The sequence below is a fragment of the Aphis gossypii genome, chromosome 1 (assembly GCF_020184175.1).
Source record: "Aphis gossypii isolate Hap1 chromosome 1, ASM2018417v2, whole genome shotgun sequence".
Taxonomy (NCBI): domain Eukaryota; kingdom Metazoa; phylum Arthropoda; class Insecta; order Hemiptera; family Aphididae; genus Aphis; species Aphis gossypii.
Window position 1 is genome coordinate 72,055,634 of NC_065530.1, and position 14,055 is coordinate 72,069,688.

Genomic DNA, 14,055 nt, shown 5'->3' on the forward strand with positions numbered 1-14,055 from the left:
TACAGAAAAAAAAGCATAATAAAATAAAATATATAGATGTATCTATTGTATAATATTAAATTTATTGTATTTTAAAATATCGAAAATTTAAGTATTTAAATTCTGAATATCTGAATATACGTTGTTTATTGAGCTTTTATACACAAAATTATAATTGTTAATTAATGGTATTTAAAGTTATATATTTTGTTAAATAAATAGTATAATAATAGTCTATACACGTATTAGGTACCTATGTACGAGTATATTAACTGATAAGATAAAATAGTGTGTATATGTGGATTTTCGCGAATATTCAAATATGTATGCACTATTAACACGATTTTTGAGCGCATAACATGAGTATAATATATATTAGCAAAAGCTTTCTAATTCTGTCTGTTGTTCCAATATACGTAGGTGACCATAATTCAAGCACGAGTAACCGCTTAGCATTATAGTATTGTATACTATATGTGCTGTATATACATAATTTAATGGCCAGTAGACTATAAATATTACGCTGCTGTAGATGCGATAGAAATACTTTGTATATACATAGTACATACCTAATATATGATAATATTATGTTAGCTGTAGGTATAGCAATAATGTTATTATTGTGATGTCTTTATTTTAGTGCTGTAAAATCGACCTAAAATACGTGCAACGCGAAACGTCGGTTCTAAACATTTAACGTTTCCATATGTTTTGATTAGGTGTCGCGGACCCGAGAACGCTGGTCGCTGCCGAGAGGGCGGGATCGTCGTGGGAAAACCGCTACTTATGCAAGGAACACCGCCGGGCCGGAGCGACGTTTCAGGGAAAGGTTTACAATTTTTTAGAAAGGCCATCCGGGTGGAAATGTTTCGTGTACCACTTCACCGTGTGAGTAAATCATTTATATATGTATAATTTATATGCGTATTAGATGTAGTGCGTCGTAGGTAAAATAAATTATATTATATACATCAAGGACAAAACTGAAACAGAAACTGCGCAACTATTCACAAAATACGCCATGTTGTAGGTCTCACGTATATCGATGGTTAAGCGTACTGGGTTTACACTATACACATGTGGTTAAGTACGTATTCATAAATTTTACTATAGGGTCACGTTTGAAATGTATTTTTACTATTTTTAATATTAAATATCTGAAACAATTTCATTTCAGTATGTGTTTAAAAAATAGTTCAAATTTTTGTGAACGAAATACAAGTATACAATTAAATAAAATATAAAAATAAATAAAATTATAGGTACATAACACTCATGGTTAAGTGACTAAGTGACCATCGACCATTTATTGAGAAATTAGTTTTATGGTCACACATAATGATTTAGACTAATTTTTAAAGAATTATTTCTTAAAAATACATTTTAGCAAACAAACTAGCATTCTTCCATGATCATTTATAATAGAAACGATAGTTTAAATGGTTTTATTTCTGGATCGAAATGGTATAAAGTATAAAAACCCTGATTCTAAAAATGTACCAAAATAAAATAAAACTTATAAATATTAATAAAACCTTATACTTGGGCAATTCGTTGTAAGTGGTTTTTTTTATAAGGGTTTAATATAATATAATAATAATATAATTTATTACATAAGGCTTAGTTATCTTTTTTAACAAATTTCTACTGTTAATTAGGGTTACCTTATTTTTAAAGTCGTTAATAAATAATATTGTACTATCATGTACCACGTGGTCAGTATTTTATATTATAAGGTCAAAAATTTGTACTAAAAATATGTACAATTAATCATCATTAAATATTGTTTTATCGAAATAATAAACTAGTGAATTATTTTACACAGTGTTCACCATCACAATGCTTTGCAATGTTTTGGACGGAAATACTTAAGTTTTAATTTTCAAAATTTATATTTACATAAAAATAACTTTATTTTTTTATATATAGGTATAACGTTCGTGTTATATATGTTTTTATATTGCACATGCGTGAAGATTTCGTAATGTATGAAATTATAACAAAAGTATTATCCTGTATAATATTAATAAATTAATAGATTATTGCACTATATTCGGATATTTTAATTGTATAACACTTGTAAATGTTAGTAGGTACATTGTTTTGAATAATTTTTTATAGGTCGTTGTTAACCATTTATTAAGTTATCTTAATAACTAGAAATTAATGTGACTTATCAGAGAAATAAGTAATAATATGTAATATCAATTTTTACCATGTGTAATATTGAATACATTATACATTTATAACATGTAATCAAAATTTGCAAAAAAACTTAATTTTACTATAATATACAGAGTAACATTAAAATAATGATTTATTTTTTTTATACAATCAATTTTAAGTAAATAAGTTAAAAGTTTTTTTTTATTATCATAAAAATCATTTATCTCAATCAAATTTTAAACTTGCTCGAATGTAAAGCATACTGATAATTGAATAATTTATTTTGGCGTTTGCTGTTAAACGATATAAATTCTATATTATGATGATTGATGTATAAAATATTGTTTAAATAATAGTTTTTCCGCAATCAATATATTCGAAACATTAGCAAATACAAATAATGATGAATATTCGTTAAATAATACTTGTGATTTTTATTTTTTGTGTCTGTGTACAGCATAACTGGTTGAAATAATGCTTCAATTTCAAACGTTGGGGGTGGTTTCCTATGGCAAAGCAAAGTAAATATCCTTGGTGCATTATAGAGGTCAAAATTAAACATTTTCCCAAAGTTTTCAAAAAAATCGAGAAAAACAAAAAAAAAATGACGGAAAAACGGGAATTTTTACGTAAAACTAGTTTTCGACCAAATCGATTTTTCGATTTTTTTTTTTTTGTAACCAAAATCTAAGTTTATTGAATTTAAAAAGGCTATACTGATAATAATTTGTTGAAAATTTGATTAAAAATGTTTAGCTTATAACGGTACTTGGTTAATGTTTGTTATTGATATTACAATTGACAATAAACTCGTTAGCTATATGTATCTGCAGAACATTCGTCGTCAAACATCTAAATTGAAACTTAGAGAACCCATATCAAACGTCAGTTTGTTTAAAACATTACTATCATTGCTCATTTAAAATGAATTACTACTTGTGAGTAATACATACGTTAAGCAAAGCTGATGAACTATAATATTTATAATTCCGTTTATCTTCAATAACATAAAATTATTATTATTTTTTATTATTAGATTTCAAATTTATTAAGTTATTTATAGAGTTCCGTTACCGTGCAGTAACTTTTCATTTTATAAAAAGTATTCAAAGTTTGATGGGTTTTAAATTAAAATAATAACGTTATTAAAAAGTTGGTGGATTGTTAATTTTAAACAAGAACTTATTTATTTATTCATTATTACAATTAATTGGTTTTTTTATTAAATTAAATCAATGTCACCTATGTTTTTAAGGCATTTTAAATAATATTATTTCAGAATATTTTCATATTTATAAGCTCAATCACCCAAATTGAAATTGCGTATTTACAACAGCAGAAACAGCTATTTTTTACTAGATTATAAATCGTAACAGACACTAATGAATGTCCCGAGTCCGAATGCCATCCGTCAATCTACATTTATTCTCGGTGGCAGTCATTACGTCATGCCGACCAGCTGCGGTTTCATTAGAGCATCGCTAGCACCGCTACAGCTGAGCTCTGTCTGTGGTCCAAATTCCTTGAAATTCCTCTTGAAAACTATGTATTATTATAGCTACTCTGTTTAAAGTTTGCTCGGAAGTCCGGCTATCTTGGAAAACGAACTCGGAATTTCGATTCGTGACCGGTAAAAAGAATCGCGCATGGAAACTTACGGGATGATTGTTATAGTTGCAATTATGTACAGAAAGATAGAGCCCATTGCCAATTGTGCATTTAATTATCATACTAATATATTATCCCCTTTTAGCATTATCCCAGTTTACAGTTTTTACAGGATACTGTCCGTATTAAAAATGTAAATGTCATAAATTTACACACGTCATCACTAGAAACCATTTACCTATTCCGCCTTTTAAAACTTTTTAGTTTATTTGCCCTCCCGCAAAGGTGTTTTTAATATCTCTGACCTAAAGTTTTTGCAGGAAAATATTTGTCGTAAGTTTCAGACCTACATTTATTCGAAATAGTTTGATTTGTTTTAAAAATATTCAACAACAAATACAGTCTTAATATATTGTTTGATATTAATACTTTTCTTGGCTATAGTGTTTTTTTTCAATATCTTAGATACGTATTATTATAATATATTTATATGTATGAGTAGTCACGTTCCTTCTAGTTGAATATTTCAATTAGATTTCTGTAGACGTGCTTGTAGAAGGGTCGAACTTTGGGTCTCTCGAGGAAAAACTCGATCTTAATTTTATGCACTACCTACGCGTTACTAGAGAATAATAAAACGTAACATTCGTTCTACTGTTGATTTGTAGCCAACCTGTGAGAGTAGAGTTTTTTCGGATGATATGGTGGAGCAAGTGGTTGAAAATTGAGATGATGGGTTTTTTTGCGGAGCGAGCGACGAAAAAGTTAAATATAAAATGATATTGTGGGGGGGTGACATACTTGAAGCTCCCGAAAAACAATACTCCGGGGAAATCCCCTGTAATTTTCTCGTTCTTATGTTATGTACGCATAGATATATTATATCCTTCAAAAAAAAAAAAACCCGGAAGGCTTGGCCACATTATTTGGGGCAACACTGCTACGAGACCCGGAAAAACCGTAGGTACAGACGATTACAACTCGTTTTATTACTATTATTATTGTTCGTATTTTTATGGCGTGTCGCACGCAAATGAGACCGAGATATTGCGTGTTCATATATACTCGCGAGTATTTTTTTTTTAATATTTTTTTATGTACAACCGAAACAAGGGACGGGCATGGAAAGGGGCCGGTTGTCGGATTGTCGGAAAACGGTCTGACTAACGAATATTTTTTCTGCCCATCTCGATTTGACGATGAAGTTTCTCCCTCTCTGTTGTTTGGCAAAATATTAATAATAACAACAACAATAAACGGAAACATTTTTGTTATACCTTCCTAAATAATGCTCTTGTGTACACCCTGATGTTTACAGGATATACGTAAAAATACACACGAAAGGCCTACCGACTGTTTGATAGTGAAATAAATAAAATTATTATACACAGTCCTCGTTTCACACTTTTGCACTACTAGCGGTAGGAGTACCTGGTTTCTGCAATATACCATTTATTGTATCTTTAGGCCATACATTTGTATATATATTTTAAACTATACTTACATCCTGGTTACGTTTTAAATTTTATATTTAGGCTTTATTTATAATAATTATGTAAAACCACTTTTTGTTTATCGATTACGGTGTGCTTGTGAATCAAGAGTTATGATGAATAAAATTATTAATATATACACGTTCATTGCAGATGAATAAGTCAATTATCATGCATCGTATACATTGCAGCATCGTCTTTCCTTTAAATTAGTCATCTGATCGTTTTTAACTTTGAACGTATTAATAAGATGTCATTATACTCATTAGGTTTATTTGTATGTAAATAATAATAATCATACTTTATAACGATCAATCGCGTTTTTAATATTTAAGCTTATTTTTTATTTTTATTATCAATAGTTAAAACTATTAAAAATAACCAAAATATCAAAAATAAATACTGACATAAATAATTTAAAGTTCAACATATTTTAATTTAATTTTTATTATTACAAGAATATTAATATTTAAATATTTAAGCTTTACCTATGTTTTAATAATATATCTACCTATCACAGTATATAAATATAACATCTAAATCCTAAACATCAACTTATTAATATATATAATATATTTTAGATTCTGAGCATTTAAATGAATGAGTGTGTAGTTTTTGGGTTTTATGAGCAAAGAAAAAAAAAATTCAATTTTTAATATTATTAAGAATTTTGCACGATAGCACATTGGTTCCAGTTAGTAATTTTCAAAATAATCTGGATTGAAAACGACGGGTAACTGCAATATTTATATGTATCAGTTTCTGAAAGAGTAGATCTTAGGTTAAATATTATATTTTTTAAGAAACTGAATATTTGTAGGTACTTATTTGGAATTTTTCAAAAGTGTACTTATATTTATTTAAAAAAAGAATCAAGCATAATATAATTTTCAAATTATTTCAAACCGTTTAATGATCGTCCTTAATTTTATTTTAGATCAGTGTTGGTAATATTTTAAGTCAAAGTTATGACAATTTAGAACAAGGTTCTGCATAAATTTATTTTACAAAAAAACAAATATATTAAAAATACATAGTCACTATTTTTCCAATTCGCGCTTGAAGTTCAAATGTTGGTAATAATAACCATTACTTATAATTTTGAAAAACCCACAACTTTTATTTTATTCATTTACACCATAAAATTACTGTTTTTTGTGTTTATCATCAGATTATATTATAATTATTTAATTAACGTTTACAATAAAAATATATACAATATTTTAAACATATCTGATGGTGTACGTATTGTCAATACGTTAATACCTATTATTGATTTATATTTGTGACACGCAAATAATGTACCAACATGCGATGTGACATACATTTTAAATATTGATAGCCACCCTAGATAGAATGTTATCAAAGACGTGAAGTCTTGTTCATTTCTCCAAATGTCAAGTATACATTTTATTTTCATCAATATTCAAATATCTTTACCTAATTTATCAAATATACTTTTATTACTTTTGGTTCATTTTTTAATTTTTTAATTACTAGTCCTTTTCACATTCTAACATACTGACTTAAATTTTACTTCGATAATAATTTTAAAAACATATTTGAACATACCATGAAGTCTTTTTTTAACACTTTCAGTCAGAATTAAAAACAAAAAAATTAAAGTAGGTTTTATTTCATTGAAACATCTAAAACAAAGTTATTTTAGTTTTTTGAGCTAAGTGATAAATAACTGATACAATTTTTGTAATAAAAGGGAGGATCGAAAGTAAAAAATGTCCAGTATTTTTCAAAAAAATTATGGTTACATACAATTTTTATAAAATTTGTATATTATTATTTTCTACTCATGATAACATTTTCAAATTAGTTTGAATATTTTTGAGTAATTTATAGAAATTTTTCTAGATTTATAGTAATTTTTAATGTTCTAGTATTTTTTCTGAAAATGTCTATAACGTAACAATATAATATAAAGTTCTTTATAAGATATGTGTTTATTAATTGAAAAATATTGAGAATATATTTTGAAATTTTTTTTGAATTAGTATATATTTGTCGAAATTCATCAAATTATAGAAATTTGTATATTAATTCATGGTTAGAAAATAAAAACATTTTTATTTAATATCTAAGATTTGATAATTGTTTATAAGATTGCTCATAATTCTACCTATGATATTAATAATAACCAAAAATAGTTTAATGGAAAGTCATATTAATTTTGTATAAACCTTGAAGTTACAATTTATATGACATTGGATACTCATCTGTAAAATAACTATTTATCCTTAATCTATTTTTGATATTTTATCATAAGTAAAAACCAAAACTCTATATATACTTGTAATTTTTACAAATGTTTATAATTATTTTCTACATAATGTGTTAAAACTTTTTAAATGTGTTAATTCTTTTGGGCTATTTATATGTATTTAAAATTTTAAAAATTTTTTTTTTTTTTATAAATATCGATAAAAATTGTTTGGATTGGTCAGTATGCCCAAAATTGTATAGCAAAATAAGTTACTTTTAAAGCACTATAAATATACCATAGCATATATTTAGTAATATAGACGGTCCTTCTCTGATAAGAATACATCTTCGTATGTAATGGTTTATTATAGAATTAAAATTTAACAAATTCATTACACTATTACAGTGACTTACTTTTCAATGATATTATTTACTCAAAATCTTTTGTTGAGCAAAATGGTTACTTTCTTCTCACCCTCTAAATTTCAAGTATGAATTCTTTTTCTTTTCAAGAATCATAAATGGTTAATGTGGCTTTAAGGATTCAAATTTAACTTAAAATAAAATGTGTATTCAAAATTATTATTGGTATTTAAACTCAAGTTAGTATGATGATCCTCGCTTAAGTTTGATTTACAGCATTTTGTCATGCAATATTTTTGATTTTAGGCGTTTTGTGTCTGGTGCATGCAAGTGCGTAACTCTTACTTTGATCGTTGAAAATGGATTTAAAATAGACTTTATAATAAATTTAAATATATTTTTAAAATTATTATTGATGTTAAACTCATGTCTTCACGTTCAACCGTATATACCTGGTATATTTTGCTCGAAAAACGGTAATGTGGAATCCCCTTAATTAATTAATTTTAATACCAATGTAGTTATTTAACACCCTCATTCAACTAAAACACGCAAGCTTCCTAAAATAGTAGTGAAATAACTATATAAATTATAAACTGTATTGGTACAGGGATTACGGTTATATTATATTAGGAGTTAATTAGTTTTACATATAATTTCTAGGCGACTAACCTTATGAATATTAATTCACTTCATAATATTATATAAGGTACGTAAATACCAAAAAAAAAAAAAAAGACAAAAGATGCCCAAATTAATGAAAAAAAATTCGTTTGTTACATATTTTTTTTTTGCATACATTACAATGTATTTAACTAATTCTACTCTTATGAATATTATTTTCTTAAAAAAGTTTAAAAAGTTTTTTATTAGTTATCCATACAAATACAATTAACTTTTAACGTACCTTAAATTTAACATTTTTAATATTTTTAAAAATAAATAGACTTATTAGCACAACACTTAAATGACTAGTTTTGAAATTTAATTATAACAAATAAATCCAAATTATTTAATGTAACACACACTCAGGTGATTTAAAAAATTGTTATAAATCAAATTTAAAATAGAGTTTACACACTTAGTTTTCGAAACTAAAATAAGTCATTTATATAACGATATTTTGATTTATTTCTAGCATAAAAAATAAAAATATTTGCATCAACAAAGTTTTTTCTTTGATTAAGTCGATTCAGAACAGTATATTTATTGGAGTATACTGTGATATAAGTTCAAAAATCAGATTTGAGACTAAAGGCTTTTTTCAAAAGAAAAAAAAAACATATAATACCTATAATGAACCAACTACCGACAGTAAAATTGATGTATTTAAAATACTCTAGAAGCAATTTATAGGATTAAAATTAAGAGCTAAAAGTTATTTACAATGCATTGTTGAATTAAATAAAAAATATGATTTTAACTTGGTTACAAGTTATGATAAAACTCTTTACCTATATTAAATTTATAAAATTTAAAACATAATTTCCAATTTGGTCAATCAACTCTTGAAATTTATCAAAAATCAAACACTTATTGATTATAAAATAAATTTTATTTTCTATTTTAAAATAGAATGTTTTCTCTTTTTTCATTTTTTTGTGTTTTATTTTTTTACATTGTATCTTATTGAAAGTTATTAATTATTGGATCATTTTGTAAATACGAGTGAAAGATTGCTGTATTCATTTTATCACTTAATAATACATTAATTAATTTCATAACAGTATAATATTGCTCAGTATTTTTTTTTTTTTACATTTCGCTTCTCATTATGACGTGTACACCAACGGTGCATGATTTTCCACTTAATGGCCAAAATAATTTAATTCACTGAAATGTCAAAATATATTCTCGATCCGATAGTTAGTTAATTTGTACGACACACACACATATGACATATAATATAATTTGTTTTTTTTCACTATATTGATGTAAAAGATTGGCACATTGTAAATAATATATATAATATTATATATGTAGGTATAAACATGATAATTTGTCTAACAAAAATATTATTTCTGTTATGAAATATAACATTGCATCAGATTTTGTATCCTGTTCCCGCTTTTTCGGGGTCACGCGCAATTATCGGATTAGTCAAAACAGTTCGTTTTGCTCACTTAAAACTTTTCCCTTCAAAGCCCAACTCAATACTAAATACGACTCTCGGCAAAATGGTTTTATAATATCACACGGACGGGACGGTGTCATTAATTCGCATACTTTGCGTAGAATTTCACCGGATTTTATTGTTGTTTTGCTTTTCATTGAAACAAATACTAAAAACTTTTTGTTATTGCAATTGTTTAACGAACAGCGTGACCATACAATTTTATATTATTATATCGATATGGAGGTGTTAGTTATGGAGGTGATGGTAGATAATGATGGAGGTGGTGCCAAGTAGAGTTGTGTTGGTGACGGGGAAATGTACGCGTGGGAAACATATGCTTGATCAACTGCATATATATTAACGTATTCAGTTCAAAACAGTTGAAAAAAATAAACCCAACTAATAATGAAGATATCTATATGACGTGGAGGATCGGAGCTAGTTTGAAAAAAAATCATTAATAAAATTACATCCAAGTAATTAAGCAAATGGAACACGAAACTCGAATATTCCGTTCGTGTTGTTGGTTTTTTACCTACTTCTGAAGTACTTCATCTCCCCTTTTATTTTTATAAATATTTGTTTTTAATTTGCTAGTTTCTTTTTTTCTGTTTATTTTATTTTTTTTTTTTGTGACTAACTGCAAAGTAATTATGCGTGAAATTTTGTATGCCATGGAAATTAAACATCACATATTTGGTTATTCATTACGTGCAAATTCATTAATTTCATTATGTTATTCGACTGGTTTTTGTTAATTAAAAGGTTCGATAATCGTCGTGAAATTCTAATTAGGCATCAACCAAACCAAAGAAATTCGTTAAGTTCTCGAAATCATTATTTAGTTATTATAAAGTCTCACGTGAAATTAATATTCAGTTAATATTACTATAAGTGAGCATAAAATTATTTGCGATTCGCAATTTTATTATAATAGGTAATATAATTTATATATTTTATATATATAATCAACTTATAATTATGATTTCTGGAAACAACTTTAAGCTAATACATATTTGATAACACATATTATATTATACTACTGCACTAAAGTTAATAATTGATACATAATTCAATAATTGAGTACTGTTTTTCGTTCATATGCTTACATTTTTAATGGCGTTCGCTTTTCTAGGTGTTATTTTAGTAGTAATAATTTACACATAAACGTACCGTTTTTCCTGAACTAGCTGGGTAGATATTTTATTTTTGAAAAAATGAAGTGCTAACGAAGAAATGAAATCGGATTTACACTTGAAGAATTAATTTCATTCTTTTTCTTTACCAAAAATACTTTGAAACCGTAAGAGGACAATGAATATTAACTTTTAGAATGCCGTCTGAAGTTTAACAGGCTTATATTATTATAGGTATTGATTTTTTTTTTTTTTAGAAATGATTTAAAAAATAAGTTAATTATTAGATAATTTTAATTCTTTTAGGGAATTAATTAGAAATGTCTCTGTAATTTTCACCATTGTAGGCAAATATCGTTAATTATCGGTAAATACTGTTACTCTCCGATTTAATACGTTATGTCCCATTTGTATTACAGCATATCATGTATCACTACCACACGACTAGAGCGAGTATGAAGATTGTCGATTACAGTTAATATTTTCATTTTAGTTTTCTTTTGTCAATTTCATATTATATAATATATATAATGTCTATGACTGTCGATGTGAATAATTCGGGTCATAGCCGTTAAGTAACAAAAAAAAAAAAAAAAAAAATAAGAAGAAGAAGAATATAAGAAAAATAAACTATATAAAAAAATGTAGAAAAAATAATACATGTATAAAAAAAGGCTGTGAGTTGTGACAACGGATTCTTTATAGTTTCCGACAGATTCCCAACGGGCTTTTGCTGCCGCCGTCGCTTACGGCACCACGGTGCAATCTTTGTTCCAACACCGTTTCGTTGTCGTCGTCCGCGTGCCATTTATATTATATCTATGGCCCCGAGCCTTCTCTTTTTTACCCTAACCGCGCCGCCGCCGACCCCACCCTTAACTCTCGTTACTCATAGTCTTCCTCTCGAAACGTTTCCACCACGTAACACCGGTTTTAGGGAAATGTCCCATTTCGTCTTAATGCGGGTAGCGGCGACGGCGGCTTTGGTACACGTCCCCTTCACCGTTGCTGTCGATGTCCTACCGTCCTATTTTCATTTCGACGTTGATGGCTCGTTCATAAAAACCTATTGCCGACCGTCTGTAGTAGTGTTTTATCACGTCCAAACACTTTGTACGCGCGCTCGAGTATATATGGATTTACTCAAAAAACGGTTTTCGTCACGTGTTTTATTTATCTTTTGTTTGACGCGAGTTTTCTTTATGATTCCCGAATGATCCATATCATGTAACCCACGTCCAAACGAAAATATCAAAGAATAAACAACAAACTCGCCCTCAAGCTGCAGCTGTAGACAATCATCGGTCGTCGTATTTTGTCAAAATTCCGTAGAAGTGTATACTTTTCATATAGTTTTTATTGTTTTGACATATGGTGGTCGTTATTATTAAAATGAGACAATATATAACAAATCCGTATTATTTTTGGGAAGTTTTTTTTTTTTTAAGACCCATCTCATTGCGTCTGATTATTATAGAAGGTGTACACTGAAGTACATTGTGTCATATGAGTTCTGGTTGGTTGCGACTATGTTTAAATAATTTGAAAATTTAATAAAACCATTAGAAAATCATCGTTAGTATATATTTAATAAGTTAGTATTATAGAAAAAACAGTTAAATGTAAAGTAGATAATATAATTGTCTTCAGTTTACATTTCAGAAGGTCTTTTAACTCAAAGACATTGATACACAAAAGTTAAGTTTTTTTTTTGTTGTAGAAAAATTAAATGATCAAAAGACAAATTTCGAATAAAACCGAAATAAGCAATTCTACTTCTTACTTAATACATTATATATAATATATAATAGAATTATTAATGAATAGGTACAATCATGGTTATAAGACAACGCATTTATATACAATTTTAATACATGGCATATTAAAATAGAATACATTATATGAAATTATTCCAAATGAGCACGAATTGCAACTAATCTAAATATCTTAATAATTATTTTAATTTGCATTTTTGCCACTAACACAGCTAGATGAACCACATTATCATAATTTGTCGGTGTAAAATTCTCATATATGTTCATTATATTATTTAACGTTCAAACTTGATAACTATACACTATAACATTAAATAAATTTGCATTTTTAAACATCATATTATGATGTAATTATTTAATTATTATTATACATGAAATAGTATCAGTATTACATGACCTTAGGATAATAATTTTTCTATTTATTGATCAAATATCCTTAGAGACCAAAAATGTCATGAGGCATTACAAAAAATAAATTCTTTAATAATTGATTTTTAATAATTCAATTTTTTTAAATTTACAGTTTAAGTGTATTTTGATTAAATAAACGATCGAGTCTTAAAGAATTCAAGAGGATATTAGATTAAACATTAATTAAAATCATTGTTATAATTATATACCAGTTATTTTGTTAATATTTTATGATTTTTATGTGTAATTAATACAGAAAACTAAAATTATCACATTAAATCATACGTTCTTAGTTTTATTTTTTTTTAAATACATACTTATAAATTAAAAACATTTCTAATAGTTAATGTATTTTATGATCCCATTAAATTTGATGAATATTCCTTTCTATCGAAAGAATTCAACCCTAAAACCGGTGTGGAATTCAGTAAATTCCAAATACTTGATAATATGAACATTGAACATCGAATTATTAAATTGTTTTTCTAAATTTCTACTGCAAATATTATGAAATTCGAAACATTTTGTAATGTATTGGAATTTAGAATAATACACTCATCGTTCATATTTTTATTTTATTACTTGTTATATTATTATAAAAATTTATTTTATACATTTAAGTATGTTCTACATTTTTCTGTTTTAACTTAAGTGTTTCATAATCCATTATTATTTTAATATCTGAAAAAAAACACATTGAAATATCGTTAGTAACTTGGCTTTGGAAAAATGATCGTTTAAAGTTTTATTGTATTTTCTTTACATTTATGCGAATACTTTGTATCAGTAAA

General features: G+C 26.6%; 1 protein-coding gene across 6 annotated transcripts in view; it reads left to right on the forward strand.

Moving 5' to 3' along the window:
* The window catches only part of LOC114127183 (potassium voltage-gated channel subfamily KQT member 1), a 249,323-nt gene that overhangs the window by 95,417 nt on the left and 139,851 nt on the right, over window positions 1-14,055 (forward strand). For all 6 annotated transcript variants that reach the window (XM_027991354.2, XM_027991355.2, XM_050201410.1 and 3 more), the window contains one exon: window positions 699-867. In XM_027991354.2, coding sequence (XP_027847155.1) covers window positions 699-867 — 169 coding nt within the window. The remainder of the gene's footprint in view (window positions 1-698; window positions 868-14,055) is intronic.